The sequence below is a fragment of the Echeneis naucrates genome, chromosome 3 (genome assembly GCF_900963305.1).
Source record: "Echeneis naucrates chromosome 3, fEcheNa1.1, whole genome shotgun sequence".
NCBI classification, from domain to species: domain Eukaryota; kingdom Metazoa; phylum Chordata; class Actinopteri; order Carangiformes; family Echeneidae; genus Echeneis; species Echeneis naucrates.
In genome coordinates this window covers 2,708,049-2,731,161 of record NC_042513.1, presented here as the reverse complement: position 1 = coordinate 2,731,161, position 23,113 = coordinate 2,708,049, and the positions used below count along the sequence as shown (strand labels likewise).

Genomic DNA, 23,113 nt, shown 5'->3' with positions numbered 1-23,113 from the left:
AATCTTTTGGCCAAGAGTGGCTCAGTTGTGATTGGTTCACTGTGATGTTTGCCTCAACTTTATTTGATTCATTGCAAATTTCTTAAAATGTTTTCCTTTGGAGGTAAATGATGGGATTTATTGAAATCTTTTACATTTCTGAGGTTGTTAGCAGTGTTCTTATTTGAATTCGTTGAAAAAAAAAATTTATTTGATCAATCAGTGTTTCCGCCTGAGTGACTTCACTGATCAGTTTTAGCCTTTTAATAATGCTATAGTCAAGAAATGTCAAAGATTATTGATAAAAAGGGATTTGCCCTGTATACAAGAGTATACAGTACAAAAAAAAAATCCTTCCTGTCTTAATTTCTTCCCCGGTCGGCAAGTTGATTATCTCAACCAATCAGAATTCATTTTGGTTTCTCCTCAGCCAATAGGCCAGGAAGTGCTCCTACGTCAGTGGGTGTGATCTCTCAGGAAGAAGAGTCGGCGAACAGTATAAAGTTTTGAGGTAAGTGTTTTCCGACTTTATCGAAGATTTTCTTCACGGTTTGAGTCAGCTACCACAGTTCGGTGACTGTTGTTACTCTGGGCTGGTCGGTAAACACTCCTACAGTTTGTTTGGCCGACGTTTTACGGCACTTCTGTCTGCTTTACATGAGGTTTGACCGCACGAACCGTCACTGCTACAAAACACTGATCCTCGCCGTGTGTTCATGTTCCTCACTATCAGTCTGTCAGTGTCCAACACACAGGCAATGTCATGTAATGATCCCAAGATCTGAAAACAAACCAAACAAAACTACTGATCTATGGTGGCCACTTATCACTTATTATAAACCAGAGTTATTTTGCCCTGTTGGTCAAATCACACTTTTGCTTTAAGACGGATATTTCTTTGTGGGTCTGTAGCAACCAGTATGGACAAAAACTCTTTCTTTGTATGCGTAGACATAGATGGCCCCAGAAGTGTGACTCTTGGTACCATCTTTTTATATTAATAATAATAATAATAATAATAATAATAATAATAATAATATAATTACTTTTTTAAGTAAAAATTTCAATAATTTATTGCAATTCAAAGGTGATGAAATTATTCTTTTCTCTGATTGTATGTGATTATAAATGCACATTTTTTGAGCTTTGGACTGGTTGGACAAAATAACCAGCTTGAACATGGAGTTGGATGTGAATCTGACACGAATTTTTCTGGACTAAATGTGACATTACACATTGATGACTGAATTAAAAGTTAGTGGTTGACTGCAAATGAATCATATCTGGTGGTGTCTTTGAGTTTACTTTGGATCTTATCTAGCTGTTATCTGTTTAGTTTATATCCCGAGTTATCAAACTTAAAGGCAAGTAGGAGTGAGACCATGACAAAGGGGTGAAACCACTAATTTGCGAGCGCAAATTGTGTGAATTTTTTTCCCCACCCCTGTACAGACAGGCTGTCCAGGGAATACTAGAGTTTGTCTTTTGGGAGCAAAAGCAAAATGATATATTTTAAGCTCCTGATGATCACTTAATCCTAATACAGCTGGTGAATTAATCTCACAGTATACTTCTAGAGTACCGGTAAATAGGATAGCATATAATTACATACTGGCTAAATTGAAGAGATTCCTGTAGACCCAGTAACAAGACATAGTGTGTATTAGTGAAATATGAGGACATGCATATAATCCAGCTCAGAGGATGCTCTTTTCATGCAGAGCGCTGTGCATCCGGTGCATGGAGACAACACCAAGAGAAACCTAGCAGGCTTCAATGGTTCATCCAGAGCACAGTAGTTAGGGGCCAGACTGGGGGAGGGGAGGACTGAGATTAAACATGTTTTTATGTAATGAGGGTTTCAAAGGGAGGTTGGGGTGAAAAAGGATAAGGTGGAGTGAGGCCACAACAACTAGGGACCACTAGGACAAACATGGTTTTTAACTCCAGGAATAAAAATATTTTTGGCTGTTATTTGTTTTCCTCATCACTTAAGTCAGAAGTTGCCGGAAATTGTGTAACAGATGTTTTTATCACCATTTGTCTTAATTATTGGTGAGATATAAATCTGTTGATGTCATATCACAAAGCTACATTTAATGTATCCTTTTGCTTCAACAAACAAACCAAGTTCAGACAGATTGAACTGATGGTGAGAGAAAATTGCGAAAATCGTAATTGCTGACAATTATTTGTCTGATGATTGACTAATCAAATAATCATCAAATACTTTCTGTGCCCTGGTGGGACCATTGTACTTGGGTTCCTCGGATCCCCATTCTGAAATATTATCTCATTGATACATTCATTTAAGCATCTTCTACCGCTCATCTGTTTTGGGTAACAGGGGCTGCTGGAGCCAATGCCAGCTTACATTGGTCGAGGGCCGGGTCTGGGCCTGGATATGTCACCAGCCCAGAGACAGACAGAGACCAACAACCGCTCTCACTCAAACTCAGGCCTACGAACAATTTAGAGCCACCAATTAACCCAAACATGATGTCTTTGGATGTTGGGAGGAAACTGGAGTACCTGGAGGAAAACCACACAGGCACTGGGAGAACATGTGAACTCCACACAGAAAGGCCCCAGGCTGGGAACCGAACCCACAACCCACAACAATTGTGGAGCAACAGCGCTAGTGTGTCTGTGTGTGTGTATATGTATTTATATATATATATATATATATATATATAAATGGCACACCACTCACACAGATTCAGGAAATGCGTATAGTGAATTAAAAAAATCATTTATTGGGAAAGGGAATCATCCTCATTTATCTTTGAACATAATCAAACTGCCTCCAGAAAGCAGAGAAGAGGGTAATTTATTGACCTTTACAAGTCACAGTGTCCCATGAGCCTTTTGCTGACCAAACTCTTTATCCAGGAGAAATTAATGCCAAGTAACCAAAGATAGGCCCACAGCTGGTGACATTGAACATTAAAAAAACTAAAAAGTGATAAGTTGTGTTATTGTATATATTTCAACAACTTCACTCACTGATGCTTCTCCCGCTTCGACTCCTCACTCTAAGCATTTTGTCTGCACGTTACACACGCAATGCTTCACTATTGTCTGTCCACCACATGGAAATAAAACTTGCATGTGTTTCAATTTGTCTTCAGAGAATGGCAGACAAGACTGTGGATCGTGGGCCATGGACTGGGTGTGCAGTGATGTTTTTGCAGTCTCTCTGCTCCAGTGTGAATCTGATCTCTCTCTACAAAGACGAACAGAGAAAGTTCATTGTTTTCAAAGTCATCAAACTGACACTTACTGGTAAACACTGGCATATTATTCACAGCTATCAAAATGCTATTTCAAAGGAAAGAAGTATATTAATGACATAAAATCCTGTTATTTTCATTAATGAGTATTTTCCATGGTCAGATTCTGCTGGAGGTCTTGGGGGTTATGACATACTGAAGGTCCATGATGCTGATCCCTTCCTGGGGGTGGAGGTGAAGTTTGTGGATGTGGCAGCTTGTCAGCAGTTCCTTGAAAGCTACAGCTCTGGGACAGTATGCCAGTGTTTCTCCCAACATGCCTGCAGGCTTCTTGCTCTGCCCCAAGAATTCATGGTGGAGACCCGGCTCAAGGCCAGCACAAACACCCTGGATAATGATCTGGACAACCTGGAACTTTGCCTACAGTACATCCATCTTTCACAGGTCTTCTTCCTGTTTCTTTTCATCCACTTCAACTCTTTTAACCTGCCAGGCATTGTTTTTATAATTATTACAGTTAGTTACAATATAATTAAAGGGTTCTAATGTAGTTTAGGATTACATCTTCCATGTTCACAGTAAATGGGTGCAAACAGACTTCTTCCCAGTACAAATATGAAAAGAGCTCAAGTAGAGAAGACTAGACGAGGGAAGAGCATGAAATAATACACAAACTTAAATCCTGTGGTGTCTCATTCATTCAATTATATGATCTTCTGTAATTTTGCATCAGCCGGCGCGCCTGCGGGATGAAGAGATCGATTATCTGGAACAGCAGCTGCAGTGTCAGGCCCTTCGTCCTGCCGCACAGTCCGTTGTCATCACACAGGAAGAGCCTCTTGTTCCCAGCAATTGCTTCAAGTTTCAGAATAAAGTGTTTGGTAAGTCATAATTACTGTTTTTACTAATGAGCCTTGTGTGGTGCATCCTTCACTAGTCGAAAGATACATTCATATCTGATTAATAGAAAACCCTCCTGCTGACCTGTAATGCCATTGCAATTGTTTACGCTGTAAAAATGTTTTAGAACATTATGACAGATATAGTGTCACCGCCAGCCTTACTCTAAAGCATCATGATATAAAGTTTTATTATCTGGTCCCTAATAATGAATATTTAGTTTCAAGTGAATGATTTGTTGGTCTGCAGTCAAAAAACTGCCTTTTTTATTTGAAAAGTTCCCTTTATCAACATTTAACTGACTGACTTCTCTTTATTAGATTTTTTGATTGCATATGAATTCAGTGCTGTTTTCAGGTGACTCTAAACTTTTATAAACCGATGGTCGGTCTATGGGAAGCAATTAGTTATCTGCAGGATGTGTGAATTAGGTACCTTATGGTGTGAGAATAGTAATAGTCTTGTATTGGTTTCAATGTCCCCAAGTGACCAAATGAAAAAAAAAAAAAAATCTATTCTGCTTTAACGTTTTGTCAGTGGGGGAAAAAAGGTGATACGGTTAAAGGCCTAGTGTTTAAAATCCGTTAGTGTCCTTCTCAGAAATGTTTACCGTTTACTTATAAACCCAAATTTATTTAATCACAATTAAAGCTGTTAACAGTAGTGTTTTTTCTTTATCCCTTGGCCCGGCAGAGGACCGAATGCTGAATCAGACAGATGTTCAGAGCTTTTCTAACGGAGTGGGCCGTCAGTGGAAACATGTAGGGAGGGCCCTGGGGAAGAGCTGCCGGGCTCTGAAGGGTCCGGCCATAGACAACCTGGCCTACGAGTATGAGAGAGAAGGGCTGTATGAGCAAGCCTATCAGCTGCTCAGCCGTTTCATCCAGGCGGAGGGGAGAGAGGCCAAGCTGAGCCGGCTGGTCAAAGCACTGGAGGACTGCAAACTCACCAGCCTAGCTGAAAATATTCTGGACATACAGCCACAAGAGTAATGTAACTGTGCTTCCGTTTTGCGTGTACAATTCGTGAAAACTGAGGGGGACAGGTCCTCCCTACATGAGGAGAGGTTGACTTTATCCTGCTTGCTTTTATACGTATGTCATCCTCACATTAAATTCCTGTGTGTGTGTGTGCTGTGTTTGTTTGTGTGTGTGTGTGTGTGTTGATTGTGTGAATACACACCAAAACCTGCTTTTTAATTACTCGTATTATTGATTTATAGTTTTAATTAAGATGAAATGATTTGTCATCACTGTTGAAAAGATGCTGTCCTCAGTTTAAAGCACTGTTCACTGTTTTTTTTTTTTTTTTTTTTAAATCATGTCCCTCTTGTTTCTGCTTCACAAGTCAATTTACAGATGGAACTGTTTGGGTCTTGTTACAAAAGTGAATAACTGAAGGGTATTGTATTTTTTTTTTTTTTTACAAAATGGGTGCTTACAAATTAAATGGTTGTTTAAAAAAAGTCTTCAGTTTGTTTGATGCATTAGTGTAATTAAAATGAAAACATAATTTTGTCTAAATTCCCTCAGGTGTAATTTTGTTTTAATCCTCCTTTCCTACCACCCCTCCCAGTCACTCACTTACGCATGCACCCCCCCATATAATTTAACTACTGATTATTGATGGTGCTGCTGTGTGTGTGTGCATGCGCGCCTGCCTGTGCCATGTTTTTGGAGGTATAAAGCTGGAGACTTGAGGAGGTATGTGTGTGTGTATGTTAGGTTTTATCTCAGCCTGGTTGTCAAACAGGGAATTCACTGATGGATGGACTGTGCTGGTTTCATTCAAGGTCTACTGTTAAAGGCCCAACCCCTTTTTACTCTACACAGATGTGATGTGTGGATTAGAAGCTTTTATCATACACACTTATTTCTCCTGTATGGTCTTATTTAAAGCCTGCGTGTAGACCTACAGTTTCAGAAGGTTTTGTAAACCCATACGTTTCACTTTATGTCAGCTGGAACTAGGGCTTTAACTACCACTGCAGGAGCTGAGGTGGTGGCTGTGTGCCATCATTCATTTCTCTTTTTTTTTTTTGGGGGGGGGGGGGGTACATTAAAATTGTTTTGATATTTTTTTGTTTTGTCTTTTTTATGGCAACAAAAATATTTACACCAGACAGTGCAGCAAAGGCTGTTTTAGTTCAACTTAAGTAAATGGTCTAAACACTAATTTGAATTACATACTGAAGCATTAGTAAATAGCATTTTACTACTGTAACTGCATGAGCTGATGCTTAAACTGCTCTCTGTAGTTTAGTCCAGCGATTCCCAGGATTGGGTCAGCAGATAAATTTGGGATGCATCGGAATGGAAGATGAAAAAATAATAAAGCTGTGATACACAGATCCGGTTAAGGATTTTGGTGATTTTTATTGAGCCACTGTCCACTTATGCCTTGAAGAAATATTACAAGGGAACCACATGAGCTATGTACAGAGAGGAAATGGATGTGCTATCAACTCAGACACTTCAGAAACATGGTAGGTGGCTCCAAATAGACAAAAGGTGAAATGAGGATGTTATAATGTAGAATTTTAATTGAAAACTACTAAATATATTTGTCAAACAAAAATGGAGTTTCATATCTCCTTGTAGTGGCGTATGAAGTAGAATAACATAAATATCCAGCCTAATAGAAGTGTGGGTACTGAGGTAGAGTTAAATAATAAAACGGGTAGCAAGCAAAAACATGTTGTGTAAAAGAGAAATACACTTCAGATAAAAATCCATCGTAGTTTGCAGGCGCAGTGTTTTTTGGTTGTCAGAAATGATAAAATGTGATATTTGATATGAGCTCAGAGACATTTGGCTCTTTGCTCGAATATATTTTTTCCAGAGTTAGTTACTTATAGCCCACCCGGCCGCAGGTCGGTGTCTCTTCCGGGGAGGAGGACATCTCCCATCTGAAGCCGCTCCGATGTGAGTAATCTTTCACAGGCCGTGATTAAACCTCGGCCGCTCTGACGTCAGCCAGATTGTCTGCGGTAGGTGAGTCTCGCGGGGACAGCCTCGCTCCCTCCTCGTGCTCTCGCGCCCCTCCTGCCTGCCTCCGCGAACACATCCGATGAAATCGCTCGCGCTCGTTGTCATCATCACCAGCGCTGCCCTGTAGAGAGAGAGAGAGAGAGAGAGAGAGAGAGAGAGAGAGAGACCCCCTCCCCACCTAACAACAACCCCAACCCCGTAGGCTCGAGCACAACGACCCCACCCCCCAACCCCCTCTGAGAGAGGGGACGGAGAGAGACACACTCAGTCACGGAGAAAAGAGCGTCTGTGGATCCCGGCTCTGTTCTGCCCTCAATCCGGGCCTAATGCTGTAGCAGACCGCGCAGCAGCGAGGGAGACACATCGCGCTGATTGAGAGTCGGTGAGCGGGACAGGGCGGACAGGGCGGACAGGGAGGACCTGAGCGACGACGGGATTGTTCATTCGCCTGGAAACATGGGATGTACGCTGAGCGCCGAGGAGCGCGCGGCTCTGGACCGGAGCAAGGCCATCGAGAAGAATCTGAAGGAGGACGGGCTGGTGGCCGCCAAGGACGTCAAACTGCTCCTGCTCGGTAAGAGAAGCGCCGCTGCAGCCGCTGCGCCCGCCGGGCTGCTGCGCCACGGCGCGGCCGGAGCGGCGCTGCACGGGGCGGAGGTTGCTCTCCGTGGTACTGATTTCACTGCCGGCTCTCACTATGCCCTCCGTTTCTCCACAGGCGGCGGAGAGTCCGGCAAAAGCACCATCGTCAAACAGATGAAGTGAGTGTTTTCCCCATCCCCTTTTTTCGTTCATTTCAACCCCGTTCTACGCAGGCCCCAGATTGCGCCTCCCTTATCAGTGCTAGGGCAGGTTGAGCCGCCATGTTTCGAGAGGCCATAGCCCGGAGGAGTGCCGGTGACTCGGGCCCCTCATGCGGGGAGACAGGGAGGCTATGGAGGCCCCACCGGTGCCTCCCAGGGTGCTGTTCACTGCCGGGGTGCTGAAATGTAGTTAACGGGCGTTTTACTTGACTACAGGGAGTGTGCGACTGGGAATACGTGGGTGTTGTTCCTCTCCAGCTCTTTCTCTTTCTCTCTCTCCCTCCCTCTCTCTCTCTCTCTCTCTCTCTCTCTTTTTCTCTGTATGTGCGTGTGTGTGTGTGTGTTTGTGTGAATTACAGTGAGGTCACTACAGCTCCATTAGTGAATACCTCTGCTTTTAATCTTAATGGCTTTAAGTGCCCGATATCGCCGGGAGTACTTTGCCTATAAAGCGGATTTACACAGAAATATGGCTTCTAAAACCACATCTAAACCTTTCCCTGTCTAAGCTAAATCACTCTTTGATGTTTTAAATCACTGCCATTGTTTTCTCTAAACCTCTTAGTTAAGTTTCTAGATGTTTCAGTCAGAAAAAGGCTTGGTCCATTGGATGTTTTGTCCTGGGAAACATCTCTCCCAGTCTCTATGGGCAGCACTGTCTCCCTCTGCCTGTATCCTGCTAAGTACATCCCGGTCTGCACTGCACTGACTGCGCCCTGCTGTCTCCTCCTCTTCCCTTCACCTCATTACCCTCCCCTGTGGTCTCTGGTCACCCATAACTCACTGCTTTGCCCTGAAGTCAAGGCAGAAAGGCCAAATAGTGTTTACAAACACTCATCACAGTTTGTTTTAGCCAGAGCAAGAAGCGTATGGATGCGTTTTACTACACAACACAGGTCATAAAGTTGAAGTATTGGAGGGTAAATTCAGTATCTATGGCTGTGTTTTGTCAACTCATCAATATCATCATCATCACATGCTTGCCCAAAGATTCTTGGATTATTAGAGCAATGAGGTTGAAGCTAAAACTACAGTGAAACTACACCTGATTAAGTTTCACTGCATTGTGGATATGAAAAGGAGAGGGAGGAGAGAGAACAATTAAAAAAAAAAGAAACTGTTAGGGAAACGTAGCCAAGAATACCAAGCGAGTATCACACTGGAGAAGATGGATAATATGAATTAAACAGGGGCTAACTTCGTTGATGGAAGATGTTATACTTACCTTGCTCGTCAGTTGCAGCTGCAGAAATGTCAGGGCATCTATTTTTACATTTCAGCCCCTGTGATTGATCAGTGAAGCTTTCATCACCTGCAGATATTGTACCATAGAGCCTCAATGATGAGTCCATACAATTAAAAATGTATTTGAAAAAATGTTCCTCTATGAATCGTTGTCCAATATGATGTTGACTTGAATAACTTTTAGTTGCTGGATTGTTGTTTAGACAAATCAGATAATCTGAAAATGTTCCTCCCAGAAAAAAATATTGAGAAAATAATCAGATTCATTGATAAAGCATGTATCAGTTAGTTTCAGCTTCTGACTGTACGTTCATCTAAAATTCTGTTTTTGTCTTCTGAGGCCTACCTCACTGTCCATGATTGCTTTCGCTTTACACTGAGACACTGAGAAACAAATAATTAACAATTACCTCCTCCGGCAGGGGTTCCCCAAGGAAAATGTTCAGAGGAGGTGGCAACCCTCAAAGATCCTGATGTAAACATTTTTCACAGCTATGACAGAAGGCCACGGGTTCAGTTCCCGGCCTGGGTCCTTTCAGTGGGGAGTTTGCATGTTCTCTCCGTACCTGTGTGGGTTTCCTCCAGGTACTCCAGTTTACTTACACCATCCAAAGACATCATCCAGCCATCCATCCATCTTTTCTGTTTCCGGGTTGCGAGGCCAAAGACATCATGTTTAGGTTAATCTAAATTGTCCATACGTCTGAGTGTGAGTGTGAGTGGTTGTTTGTCTCTGTCTGTCTCTGTGTGTTGGCCCTGTGATGGACTGGCGACCTGTCCAGGGTGGCCCCGCCCTCACCTAGTGTGAGCTGGGATTGACTCCAGCACCCCTGCGACCCGGAAACAGATAAGCGGCTGAAGATGCATGAATGAATGAATTAAAGAATTGTTGATTGATAGAAAATTTTTTGAAAACATTTGCTGGATCCTGCTTCTTAAATATGAGGATACCATGCTTCATGGTAGCATATGAAAGTAAACTGAATATATTTGGATTGTTAGGTCAACAAATCAAAACATTAATATTTTCAAGTATTTTCATGGAATTAGAGGGTGAAGACTTTGATTTCGGCAGCCGGCTTAACATCAACTGCATTCATGTCAGCAAGCCGCCATTAATATAGATAAAAACCAGCAGCCCTGATTAATTTTCCTCATCAAGGTCAGTGTGAGTGTTTCCTAGTGGGTAACTAATGTTGACTAGATTATAAGGAGTTTTACTGTGTTGTACTAAGTGTAACAGCAGAGTCCCGTGTAGTGTGATTGATTGGTGCTCTCTCTGGTTCCACTCCATTGCCCATCATTAATTATAAATGGCTTAAATATCACATTACTGTCTAAGTACAAATCACAGACTGAGGTTGTGATCAATTTCTGTCCCATTATACCCTAACACACTTTAAGATACATTTTAGGTAGAGATAGGAAGGAGGGAGAGAGCACTAAAAGATGTGTGGGTTGGGTTTGATGCCAAGAAGGTGGACACACAAACACACTGACACAGAAAGCTCAATCATCTGTTAAAATGCATGCAGCTTTTATTTTGAAAAGAATTGCTTGGGTCTGCAGGAACACATGGACATATGTGACTTTTTCTGTTTGGCCCACGCTTGAGTCTCTGTGCTAATATCTATGTGCTCATGCAGGATTATCCATGAAGATGGCTTTTCTGGGGATGACGTGAAGCAGTATAAGCCTGTGGTCTACAGCAACACCATCCAGAGCTTGGCAGCCATCCTCCGAGCCATGGACTCGCTGGGTGTTGAGTTTGCGGACAAGGATAGAAAAGTTGGTCTTACTTTTAGCGCTCCCACTGAACTGTCCATTTACAAACAAGCTGTACTTCAGATTTTACCTCTAACCTTGAACATTCAGTGATGAAATGTGAGCAACTCAAGGTCTGTGTGGTGTCAGCGATGTATCTGCATCAGTTAGGATTCAAATGTTCAGTTGGTGGTCATCATGTGGATTAGATGCTAGTTCAAACTATGACTGTCATTTCCAGCAGTCTTGGAAAGATTTGACCCCCAATTTATTACAGCATGGCAAATAATCAATATACAGTTATGATTTCGATCCTCCCCCTCTAACTTTGTGACATGTATTCGTCCAGGCTGATGCTAAGCTGGTTTGTGATGTGGTCAGTCGTATGGAGGACACAGAGCCCTACTCCGCAGAGCTCCTCACTGCTATGAAGCGTGTATGGGCTGATGCTGGGACTCAGGAGTGCTTTAATCGTGCCCGGGAATACCAGCTTAATGATTCTGCTAAATAGTGAGTAGAGGAAAACGACCACAAAATCCACAATATGAGAACAAACGAAAAAGAAAAAGTCTTGCCAGTCTTGTTGATCTTCCTCTCTGTTATCTCCAGCTACCTGGACAGTCTAGACCGGATTGGGGCGGCAGACTATCAGCCCACAGAGCAAGACATCCTGAGAACCCGAGTGAAGACCACTGGAATCGTTGAAACCCACTTCACCTTCAAAAATCTACATTTCAGGTAGAGAGTGGTTTTGACATAGTAACTTCTGACAACTTGTCCTTTGTTTTTGTCAGTTTCAGCATTCAGTTGTGCGCTTGAACTGATTTTTGCTCTTGCTCCAGGCTGTTTGACGTGGGAGGTCAGAGGTCAGAGAGGAAGAAGTGGATCCATTGCTTTGAAGATGTGACGGCCATTATCTTCTGTGTTGCTCTGAGTGGATATGACCAAGTGCTCCATGAAGATGAAACAACTGTAAGTGGAATGTCTCTGGTGCACAGTTCTTATGGGCTGATGTTGGAGGCTGATCCTGGAGCACCCTGGTGCCACTGTGGTTATGATGGACGCTGCACGACTTCTGGGGTCCTAAATATCAATATTTATAGACTGAGGAGGCCAAAATGTAGTATTTTATGTCTTTATTTATTTCCATTTCTAATTTCATTTTCTTATTTCTTAGCTGGGAATATCTTAACAAGAAAAATCTTCTAAGATGTTTATTTGCTTTGTTCTTCACTGATGATACAAACAAATTCAACCTTTGACAGATAAACCTGTAACATCATCACTGACTGAGTTGTCTTGGTTCTGCATTACACAGTTGGTCAAATTGTAAATTGGCTGTTTTGTCTTAGTTTTACATTCAGTGTTTACCCCAACGTTTCGTGGCAGCAGCACATCTGACAGTTCTCTCCTCACTGTAATACTGATCTCATTGTCGTTTGCTTCTTCTACAGAACCGCATGCACGAGTCACTCATGCTCTTTGACTCCATCTGTAATAATAAGTTCTTCATTGACACCTCCATCATCCTCTTCCTCAACAAGAAGGATCTGTTTGCTGAAAAGATCAAGAAATCTCCACTGACGATCTGTTTTCCAGAATACACAGGTGAGTCCTTGTGTCCGCATTTCTTCTCAGGAAGTGCTGCATCATGAGAAAAGCGACAAATGCTAGTCCTTCATGCTCTCTGGTCTTTTCTCTCTCTTTTTTCTCCACTTTTCTTCAGGTGCTAATACTTACGATGATGCTACTGCATATATTCAGGTTCAGTTTGAGAGTAAGAATCGCTCCCCCAATAAGGAGATCTACTGTCACCTGACCTGTGCTACAGACACAGGAAACATCCAGGTAGTGTTTGATGCTGTCACTGACATCATTATTGCAAACAACCTTAGAGGGTGTGGCTTATACTGAGGCCTGTCCAAGCACAGAGGTTGTCATGGAGAGTATGAGGTGTTATTAATGATACTGAAACACATAAATATGTAATTCTACACGTCCAACTGGACCCAAAGAGCTGCCGTCAGACACCACACTGGATTATTGCCATGATTTCTTCCCTTCCTCTCATTTTGATTTCATTATACAGCCCCTGTTTTGTCATATCAAAATGTGTTTTTGAACTGAATGTTTCTTTTTTTTTTTTTTTGTTAATGAATGTTTGAAACAATGAAACAATTGGAGAGAAAAAGAAATGGCAGCGCCAGACGTTTATTCAGCTTGAGCCTTGTTTTGCAAAGATTCAGCCCAGAAATACATCATGAGGAGTGTGCGGTGTCATTTTTAAGCACAACGTAGAATACTGTCCCATTCTTTATGTGACATTTTTTTTATGTGGAAGTCCCGAGGCATTTATATCTGTCCTGAATATAACCTTTGGTGCTCAGTTTGAAGAGCTACTGTGTGTGTGAAGGTGGAGATAATGATTATGATGTTGGGGAGGTGCTGTACTTGTGGCTGAGGGTCATGGTTTTAAAGGAGGCTATTTTAACTTTCAGTAGGGACAAAGCTCCCCTCTCCTTCAGCCCCACACATGACTGAGTAGCCTGCAGGCCTGTTCTACTCTCTGCTTTCTCTTTGGCTTTAAAACATAATGAAAGAGACGATTCTTCAGTTCAGAGTGGCCGCCCATTGCCACTGGCCTCCTGTACCCCGAGGAAATGCCTATGAGCCAGTAATAACTCAAAAAGTCATATCTGTGCCAACCATCTGAGAACAACAGATCAGACCACAGGGGGTTATGATCAGATATTATAGCTGACACTATCAAATAATATTATTTAAATAAGAGATCCACCATTTTACTATCATTAAATAATTTAATTATTTAACCCTCATGCCCTACATGCCTCCTCCTACCTCCTGAAAATCCTGTGCCACATATTTATTTCTTGTCGTGAAAAACTGGGGTACACAAATACCTGTCTATGGTTCCGAGGGTAGAAAGCAGCCCTCCTATGACATCTTGTTCTCTGTCTGGTGCTTTACCCTTCGATGTGAATCTGTGTAGAAATAGAAGACTGCACGAGGAGAACAATATAATTCGAGGCAGCATCTGTCTGGAGGAGTTGAGGGTTTTATTTTACCCCCTTCTCCCCTGATCAGAAAACAGGGAACCATTATCCCCGTCTGTCATTTCTCATTACACAGAGAGAAAGAACAGCTCTTCATTTTCACCTGCGCACCCAGAAATTCATCTTCCCATCCCTGTATACTCTTACCTATCACATATCAGCCCCCATATCCTATCTCCATTTTCACCTTAAAAGCACCGTACTGTATATATATATTATGATTATACCAGATTTTTTTTTACTGTGAATGTTTTTGTGCAGCACCCCATCCTATTCAGTAGTTTATTGGTTGCTCTCATGTGGAATGTTTGTGCTGAGCCAATCGAATGTTGTGTTTACATTAAAGCCACACTTTTCCTAACTATCCCTGTCTTCTTGGTCTGAGTCTGATTCCACTGGAGAAAGTAAAAGGCCTGACAACAATCGCAACTCTGTCCTCTCAGCAGGTTTGAACACACATTGACCTGCTTTTTCTCCAGAGAATTCAGGTTAGACAAGGAAATTAGGCTGAATATTATGAGAATGGACCAATTTTAATGCTTCATTGCCTAGTGAACACAGCTTCGTATTTAGTGTCATAAATATGTATAAAAGTTTGGGAACAGGCCTTGCATGGCAACAGGGCAGCACTTTGTGAAATGTGGCGGATGGCAGGGATCAGGAGCATTGCACAGTGGCTCTCAATTTATTAGGTTAAAAGTGTTCCATCATCACAGACAAGGAGCTATTCATATATTGAATGACTAGGCTGGATCAGCTGTCTGACCTGCTTCTGTCAGTTTAATGGGTATGATGTTCATTACTGCTCTGTTTCACTGACAGCCACAAAGCTCCACTACTCAGTCCCAGTGTGTCCTCGTTTCTGAGGCACTTACAGGTTAAACAACTTCCACAGTGATACAATTACAGACTTAGACTTTTAATTACTCATTTAAGAGAATATTCTGATTTTGCCATTAACTCAAGCAGGGAGCACCAAACTCTGGATTCTAAAAGCTTAGCACCCCTGACACAGGCTGGCATTAGACAGGAGTGAAGCAGAATGTTGAGTCTGAAAACTCAGCAGAACAAAATCAGCAGATTTGGGTACTTCCAACACAAAAAAAGAAATCCCCAACCAATTGCCTGTAGCGTGCTCACTTCCATTTACAGGAACATGTATTAACCTGGATTGTGCGGAGCACAAGGTGGGTATTGCACAGCTGTCACTGATAACCAGTGCATTGCTTGATGAGTTACAGTCTCAGCCTCTTGATATCTTCACTTCTGAAGTCAATACGCAGCGCCAGAACCTGGCGCACCTCTGCTGGGGTCAGACGCCATGTGAGGGGACCTGAGTTAGGACCCCAGTAATCCAAGATTTCAGTTACCTGCAGTAAAAACAAGTGTCTATATGAATCACGGTGCAAATTTAAGATACAAGCACATCAAATTAGCTTTTGCACTGGTGACTATTCTGTGTAAAATGGTCTAAATTACCCGCTCCAGATTGAGGATGGTGGCCATTTGTGTGAGACGAGCAAATTTATCTCTGATGGTCCAGGTGGTGACGGTGGTGAGATATGCTACAAGAGACCGGAGCTCTTTATCGAACTGCAGTCCTCCAAGCTAGAACAAAATGATAAATCTGCTTTAAAACAACAAAAATCTTGCTACATTATGCATGTATTGATGCATTATTCAAGACGTCTTACTAGACAAAGCAAAAGAATGTGTTTGGTGTTTTTTTTCCCCCCTATAAGAACACACTGTTCAAAATACAAATGCTAAAAGGTAGCACCCTCTCCCCAGGCCTGCCTGAGCTCATTAATAAATCATTGCTGGAGGCTTTTCATCATGTGTGTCAGTGATGTGATGTGATACATTGAGAGCTTGGTGCCATCTTGTGGCTGAGATCAGCTCCTCACCCTGCTGAATGAGCATTTGAGCACAGTCTTCTCCATCTCACTTGATATCAAGGTGGTCATCCGGCTGGTCAGATGGTCGTAAATAACAGGAGAGAGAGCCATCTGGTGAAGTCACACAGTAAAAGTTAAAATAGCAAGAACATTTGTGTTTAACTAGCAAATACAGAGTGGAAGACTGAATGCAGCAGATACCTTGAACTCTGCCATTAGCTGTTCCAAGTTAATTATGACCTGCTGTACCCAAGGATCATTAGCTTCATAATCATTAAACTCCTCCTGTGGGAAAGGCCAGCAGTTATAGTGAGTTGTGTTATTGACCACTGGTTTATTTCTGTTTAGGATTCTCAGACCATCACCTCCTCTATGTTATGTGAGATGACCAGGAAGCTGCTGATCCAAGGTTTGACCTGAGGTTTAATGGCTGTTGTGTTCAACTCAGTCAGACCTTCCTGTGAAACAAAAATAACATCATCATCAACAAACTATAGCTGAATAACACTTATCAGATGTCAGAATAATGTACTTTCATGATATCTAAATGATTATTTTTCTATTCTGTCTTAATATGAGCAATTATTGATGTAGATAAAAAAAAAAAAAAAAACCCACATCCCTCAAATGTGCATGAAGGGACTGCTTGAAAATCCACACAAACGTTTCCCTATTTCCACTGTAAATAAGCAATAAGCAAGTCTCAGATTACAGACACTGATCAATGTGTGTGTTTCCAACCTGTAAGAGATCCTTGAATTTTGTGGATGTATTGACAAGGTCTGACAAACAGCTTTCAATCTTGGCTTGGTCACCAGAGCCTCCCCCCTGACTGAACAACTTGCAGCAGTCATTCTGCAAGGAGAAAAAAGTCAATTTCTTAGCAATGAGATAAACTGTAAAATGATGTACAGGATATAAAGGAGGCATAATGTTGGTGAAGATGCTAAACTTACCTCTAGATTTCTCTTTAAAGTTGTGATATTCTCACTACACACCTCCACATTATTCAGAGTCACCTAAGAAAAGAAAGAAATAAGAGAGTGAATAAATTCTTATAACTAGTGTAGTTGGTTTAAAAGACATTTTCAGTTTGAAGCTTTGAGAAAACTTTAATACCCCAGGAATGACTAATTCTCTGGCTTGTCATCACTAACAGTGGAAACGTTTTAGATATTTCACAGGAGCAGAGATCTGGCTAGGACACAGAGGCTTGTCATAGCTCTACAACTCCCCATCTCCAATGGTAATTCAGCTTTATCTCTAAAATATTCACGCTCATGCCCTTGAAGACACTCAGTATTAATATCAGTAATGCTTTGTTTTACAGATGCCCACATATGAACTGTAGCAACTGACACTACGCACATTTGCCCTGTAATCAGTGTGTCCTGATCTGAAAACTGTTCAAGACTTCTCTGGCAACAATTGAATCAGCACTAGAATTAACCCACTGATTACAAGCTCCACCACTGTTAACATTATTTTAAGTAAAAATAATAATTCAGTTGATATTTAGCCATTTGCAATTGCTATAGTTCCCAATAGGATCAATTTCTTCAAACTGAAGTCCTGGACCATTTTTTTTTTTTTTTATGTAATCCAGGTTTAAAATGGTATCTGCGATTGTTCCTTGAAAAATAGTATTAAAGATAACTGGGCACATTGATTTCCAAGAACTGGCTAGAGGGTAAAAAGCTGATCTTGTCGTGATCTGACAAACAAAATAGGTAAAAGGTTTTTGAAGTTGTGGTTCCTTCAACTGAAGCCTACTAAAATTCAAGCTCTACTTACATGAGTTAAATTAGTGAAGGTAATTTATGCATTTCATTCCTCACTTAAATTATTTCTGCACTCTTTAAACAAAGCCTTTACTGAAACATGAAGAGTCCATATTAACATGATTTGGCATTTCAGTCAAAAGAAGAACTCTAAAAGTGAAAAATAAGTGTTTGGAAAATAGTATGAGTGAAATTCCTGCTCTTGAAAAGAGCGTTCCTTCTTTACACATATATTATTATGAGGAGCTGTGACCTGATGGGTCCCAAACCTATCATTGTGGGTGTATGAGACTTGTAGAACATACTATTAACTGTCTATGTGTCTTACCAGAAATGCAGCCTTGGCGTTTTCAGTACTCTCAATGCCCAGTGTGTTGAACTTCCCCTGTTGTAAACTGCTTTGCATCAGGCTGACTGCACTGCTGACACCACGCTGAATGTCCTGAAGTGTTGTAGCAGGAAAGCCCTGCCGCAACTTATTGTACAACACCTCCCTGAAAGGACAGGAAGGGACTTGTACTTGCTTGAGATGTTAAAGAACTATCAGTGAATGCGTGAACAGAAAGATGAAACAGTGGCGAGCACCTGAAGTCAGACTCCAACACCGAGTTAGCGTGGTTGATCATGGCACACAGGCAGTCGATGCTGGAACTGGATAAAGCTCTGCTGATGCACTTTTTCACAATGTAGAAACAGTCGTCCACCATGCTGGATGTAAGTTGACCCTTTTCATATGAATCCATGGCAACAGCCTGGGAATTCGAACAATTAAATTATAATAAAAAACAATATAATGCTTTGATAAAAACCTGATGAGTCAGGGTCGCATGTAATATAAGAACTACAATATTATTTGGGCTTTCTTTCCTGTTTATCACCTGGATTTGCCATATTATTGTTAGACTTCTTTTAAATGCTATTTACATTGTTACATGCTGTTTTTTTCCTCTCTCTCTGTTTTTAAGGATCACGTGGTTGATGCAATGCCAAACTCGGTATCTTCCCACCCACTAGGGAAGCACAGGAAACAGAACTACATATGTGCATTAAAGTCAGTAAATAATTTAGTGCTGCACTCCTTTGACAATTCAGACTCATTCATGGATACTTTGGAAAAAGGATTCAATATGATCTTTTTTTATTTTTTTTTATTTTATGGTTTTGTTGAAAGGTACCCCCTTAATTACCCACAATGCAACTCAACTAGCAACTACTTGCAGGTTTAGAGATTCAGGTGTAGTGCTAAAAAAATTAAATACCTATTTTCAAATGTGCAGGAATACATTCAACAAATACATTTGATGGAGTTATTAGATTATATTGTCAAATATTGAACTATATAAATAATACTATCTAAATGTAGATTAATTTACCTTGTTGACAGACTCTCTCATGTAGTATTCTTCCATTGGAATGTAGTAACCAATTAGCTCCTGCATTGTTGTGCTCAGCAAGCAGTGCTTCAGAAGCTTCTCCACATTCTGCTGATGCTCTGATTGTTTACAAATATGAGAAAAAAAATATTGTTTCTGTTTCCTGTATCTCAAAAAGGCAATTTTGTCTACTGAATGTTAAGATAAAACTACCCTGTGTGATGCTCTGAGCATCTCCAACTTCAAAGTCTGCCGTCATACGACGACGTAAAAAGCGAAGGTAAAGCTCCGCTCGTGCATTCATGAGAGTTACTTCAGCCAGAACAGGGTCCAGTTCCCTATTCATGTAAAGACAGAAGTATAAACTACAAAAAAACCAACAGAGACAAACATGGAGAAGAATGGAGTATGTTGCTGAGACAAACAAAAATACCTGGGCTCAATCCTTTCCCCTGGCAGACTCTTCATCATGCTGCTCTGGACGATTTGAAACTACAGGACAGACTCAAGGTCAGAATGTGACAAAATCTGACCAAAATAGAACCATGGAGCTGGAACATTTCATTAAAATGGGAATTTGTCATTTGAACATCGGATGATCCTTCACGCACAAAAAAATAAAAAAAAATAAAAAAATCACTCATAGGTGCTCTAATTCTAATTTCAAAACAAGAATTTTATTTTGAATGTTATTCTATGTTATTGAAGATATATAACCCTGCATTCTGAAACTGCATTCAAAGAACCCTATTAGCAGAATGAGACTAGACTAGATTGATAACAACAGGTTAGAGTGAAATTGTAAAGCTCCTTTTGAAGGGATATCATTCAAACCTTGTTATGGTATCCTCTCTGCTGGATAAACTTGTCGACTATTTTCTGGGCCTGTCGGTCACATTCCTGCTGCAGGTGAGTAATGAGGGTGTACAGGTGACCGGGACCATAATATGTCTCGACAATAGGCTGATGAGTCTCAATGACACGAGCAATGCCTGCAATACCAGTGCATAAGTGCGTAAGCAAACAATTTGGTTTTTCAAATAAATTAAAATGAGCAGAAACATATGTGTGCTGACCTTCAAGCAGCAGTGTCAGTGTGTCTGCAAATATCATCAGTGCTCTCTTTTCACCGAGTTCTCCTCCTGTAGCTAAAAGCAGGTTCTCCTCAGCTTTGGAGGCAAGCTGTGTGAAGACCAGAGACACAACCTTCATTGAGACTGTAACATATCATATTGATAATTCAATATTAAATTTTATGATGTCAAGATAATTACATGTTTGAACTTGAAAGAATATATATATATTAGACAAACTAACAGACCTGAAACACAAAACGTATCAGTTGTAAAGGCACAAAGAAGAGACTCTTGGAATTATACTCTCACCACTAATCATCAATCAATTTGCGCAGTTTGCTACTGACCTGACTGCAGAGATATTGCCCAAACCGGGCAAGGCCCTGCTGGTGGAGGCCTAAAAGGGGGAAGATCTTGAAAAACCTTTCCACTTGGGCAAGGTCAACTGCTGCCACAGCTTCATCAAGCTTCTCTGCGACAATGACCTTCAACTTCTGCTCTGCCTCCTGCAGCATGACCAGACTGGCATCCACAGCACTGCCTGTGCAGAGATGAGGCATTTCCAGTTTAACAGTGTTTAGTGATGGCGAAACAAGCACAGGAATGTTTTACAATACAATTAAAATGTTCACACCCTCACATTTAACGATACTTAATCTTTGGTGAAAATTCCCCAAAAAATAACTCAAATATTTATGCTTGATGAAGGCTGTTTGCTTGGCCTACACAGTTTTTTTTTATACATATCAAAACTAAGAAAATTGTATGCAAACAAAAAAAAAAAAAACAAAACCCAAAACACCCCAATAAAATTGCAGTGTCTCTTAGTTGCAGCATAAGCATCCATACTAAGCAATGCCGTCTGACAGAAAGGTAGAAGCTTCATACTTTCTTCTCCCTGCCTGCTCAGCTCAATAACTGACTGGTCCAAAGAAAGGTATCGATGGATGTGTGCAGCAGCCTGTTCATAATCTTCGTTACGCAGAGCTGTTTGCACACCATCAGAGCAGAACTTCAGATCGAGGATATCATCAGTCCGCTGGATGACATTATACAGTCGGGTCTGCAGAAATTAAATAAGACATGTAATCCGATGAGCTTTTCTATTAATACATGCTACCTTTGTAAAACCTTACATTTCCCAGCACAGTGTTAAAAGTGCTGATTGCCATCATGGAGCTTTTTTAAGGCTCTGTCTGTGGTGTTGTATTGGACTGCATTAAAAAAACAAACAAACAAAAAAAAAACGCTCAAAAAATTTGATGGAATTAAACACCGAGCACTTAGCAGTTCTCAGTCTATTGGGGACACATAGAGCTGATGCTCGAATATCCTAGTGCTTTATTATACCTCAATACAGCTATAATGTTCAAGTTATAGTTTGATGTAGATCAAGGAGGCCAATATATTAGAAAAGACTGGATGTTATCATCACTTGAATTTGTATGCATGTTCTTTTATAAGCAGGAAAGGTGAGATGTAATCAGGATGTGTTTTCACCTTTGCCAGGTCGAGCTGTCTGACTTTGCTGCTCACATTTTCAGCCAGGCTGCAGGTAAAAGTGATCATGCCTGACAGCTGGCTGGCATCCCCTCCGATCAACTGTAGGTTAGGCCTGGAGAGGAAAGCAAGCACATTTTATACAACAAAACACAGACAATTATTTCATCTGTTATTTTAAACTACTTTAATATGCACAAGCTGTACCCCATCCTCTGCAGTGCCAGCATCTTTGTGTGAATGGTGCCCTCCTGCCCCACCAGTCTGTCCAGCTCAGCCTCTACTTCTTTCTGTATGAACACAATATGATCAATATCCAAATTTTTAACAATACCCATTTTTAAACAGACAGCTGAAGAACTAGCTGTAAAGTGGACTCATACCAGTTAACGGTGATGAAAGACACACATTTCTAGGGTGGCAGCACTAGTAGGGAAAACAAAATGATGTACAATTCCTTCACTCAAAATGGCATTCTAGTAAAAGTATGTATCAAGAAGTTATACCTAATGTGTCACAAATTACAGTTAAACTAGAAAAACACTGCAGTGAATATTAAACTATCTTGGATTTCATCATAACATTGTTGTAACTCACACTGTTATAGCTGGTGGAGCTGGAGATTATTTATTACTTTATTGCTCAATCGTGAATGAAAACCTCAACACTTCAAAATACATTTGAATAATAAAAGGAATTCACATTTAACTACTTGCATTACAAAGGGAACACTGAAAGTAGTTACTTTCACAGTTTCACAGTTGATTCTGTGCTGAACATTTATTTTGCTGTTTTCATTTTTAACGAAGCCTGTTCTCTATCAGATTTCCTTGTGCTTTAAATGTCGGCGTCTTTAAAATCCAGAAAAATATAGTGCACTAAAAGGCAGTATTTCCCTCTGAAATGTGGTGAACTATAAAACGGCAGTAAAAGCAGATATGCACTTGAATGAATGTGATATCCCAGCAGTGGCAGTCTGTTCGTTTGTTGTTGCTAACCCTAACCCTCCGCTTATACCGGACAAAAGCGTTGTGGGTTGTTTTGTACACAAACAATATGGCGCCGCTCCGTAAGTCAGTGAGTGCTCTGTAACCCTGACTAGTTATTTAAGGGCTTTATTCTCATTTGGAGATGATTTATCTGCGTAAATTTGTCTCTCTAAGTGTTCCCGGTTCCGGTTCCGGGTGTTTACGTGGAGCCCCAGTCCGTCTTGTAAGCCGCCGTCCCCGGCCGTGCGCTCTCACCTCCTCGGCGCAGAGCTGCTGGTAAATTTTCTCCAGGTCCTCCAGCTCCGTCAGGCCGGATATGGTCTCCATACTCACGGAGGACGACGAGCAAGAGTCGCATCTTCTGGCTGCCACAGCTCCGGTGTCTGCCATCTTCCGTCTCCGGAAACTGGACAGTGAGTGTTTTGCCCTCCGTTTAGTCTGTCAGGTGGCGCTTCGTCACGGGCCGACGCAGACTGGAGGGAAGATAGGCCTCCTTTTCAGAGAAATG

At 41.3% G+C, this 23,113-nt stretch overlaps 3 protein-coding genes across 4 annotated transcripts; 2 read left to right on the top strand and 1 right to left on the bottom strand.

Annotated features, from left to right (window-relative positions):
• Positions 1-382: 382 nt before the first annotated feature.
• tradd (tnfrsf1a-associated via death domain) lies at positions 383-6,087 on the top strand. The gene is made up of 5 exons (XM_029498666.1): positions 383-490; positions 3,111-3,264; positions 3,376-3,656; positions 3,946-4,093; positions 4,806-6,087. The coding sequence occupies exons 2-5, from the start codon at positions 3,114-3,116 to the stop codon at positions 5,102-5,104; spliced, it is 879 nt and encodes a 292-aa protein (XP_029354526.1). The 5' UTR covers positions 383-490; positions 3,111-3,113; the 3' UTR covers positions 5,105-6,087.
• A 1,297-nt stretch (positions 6,088-7,384) lies between these two features.
• On the top strand, positions 7,385-12,870 carry gnao1b (guanine nucleotide binding protein (G protein), alpha activating activity polypeptide O, b). Its single transcript, XM_029497392.1, has 8 exons — positions 7,385-7,676; positions 7,821-7,863; positions 10,797-10,938; positions 11,264-11,424; positions 11,524-11,652; positions 11,757-11,886; positions 12,369-12,522; positions 12,641-12,870. The coding sequence occupies exons 1-8, from the start codon at positions 7,559-7,561 to the stop codon at positions 12,826-12,828; spliced, it is 1,065 nt and encodes a 354-aa protein (XP_029353252.1). The 5' UTR covers positions 7,385-7,558; the 3' UTR covers positions 12,829-12,870.
• Positions 12,871-13,122: 252 nt separating this feature from the next.
• On the bottom strand, positions 13,123-23,028 carry cog4 (component of oligomeric golgi complex 4). 2 transcript variants are annotated; one of them, XM_029497899.1, is made up of 19 exons: positions 22,861-23,028; positions 21,824-21,906; positions 21,617-21,731; positions 21,005-21,179; positions 20,464-20,657; positions 20,117-20,222; positions 19,875-20,032; positions 19,474-19,532; positions 19,254-19,378; positions 19,041-19,159; positions 18,253-18,419; positions 17,996-18,161; positions 16,843-16,905; positions 16,628-16,741; positions 16,252-16,344; positions 16,088-16,171; positions 15,896-15,997; positions 15,468-15,596; positions 13,123-15,358 (listed from the first exon to the last, which is right to left on the bottom strand). In XM_029497899.1, exons 1-19 carry the CDS (start codon positions 22,993-22,995, stop codon positions 15,224-15,226), a joined length of 2,322 nt encoding a protein of 773 aa, XP_029353759.1. In that variant the 5' UTR covers positions 22,996-23,028; the 3' UTR covers positions 13,123-15,223. The 2 variants fall into 2 exon arrangements, with proteins under 2 accessions (XP_029353759.1, XP_029353760.1); XM_029497900.1 differs by lacking the exon at positions 16,843-16,905.
• Positions 23,029-23,113: the final 85 nt, after the last annotated feature.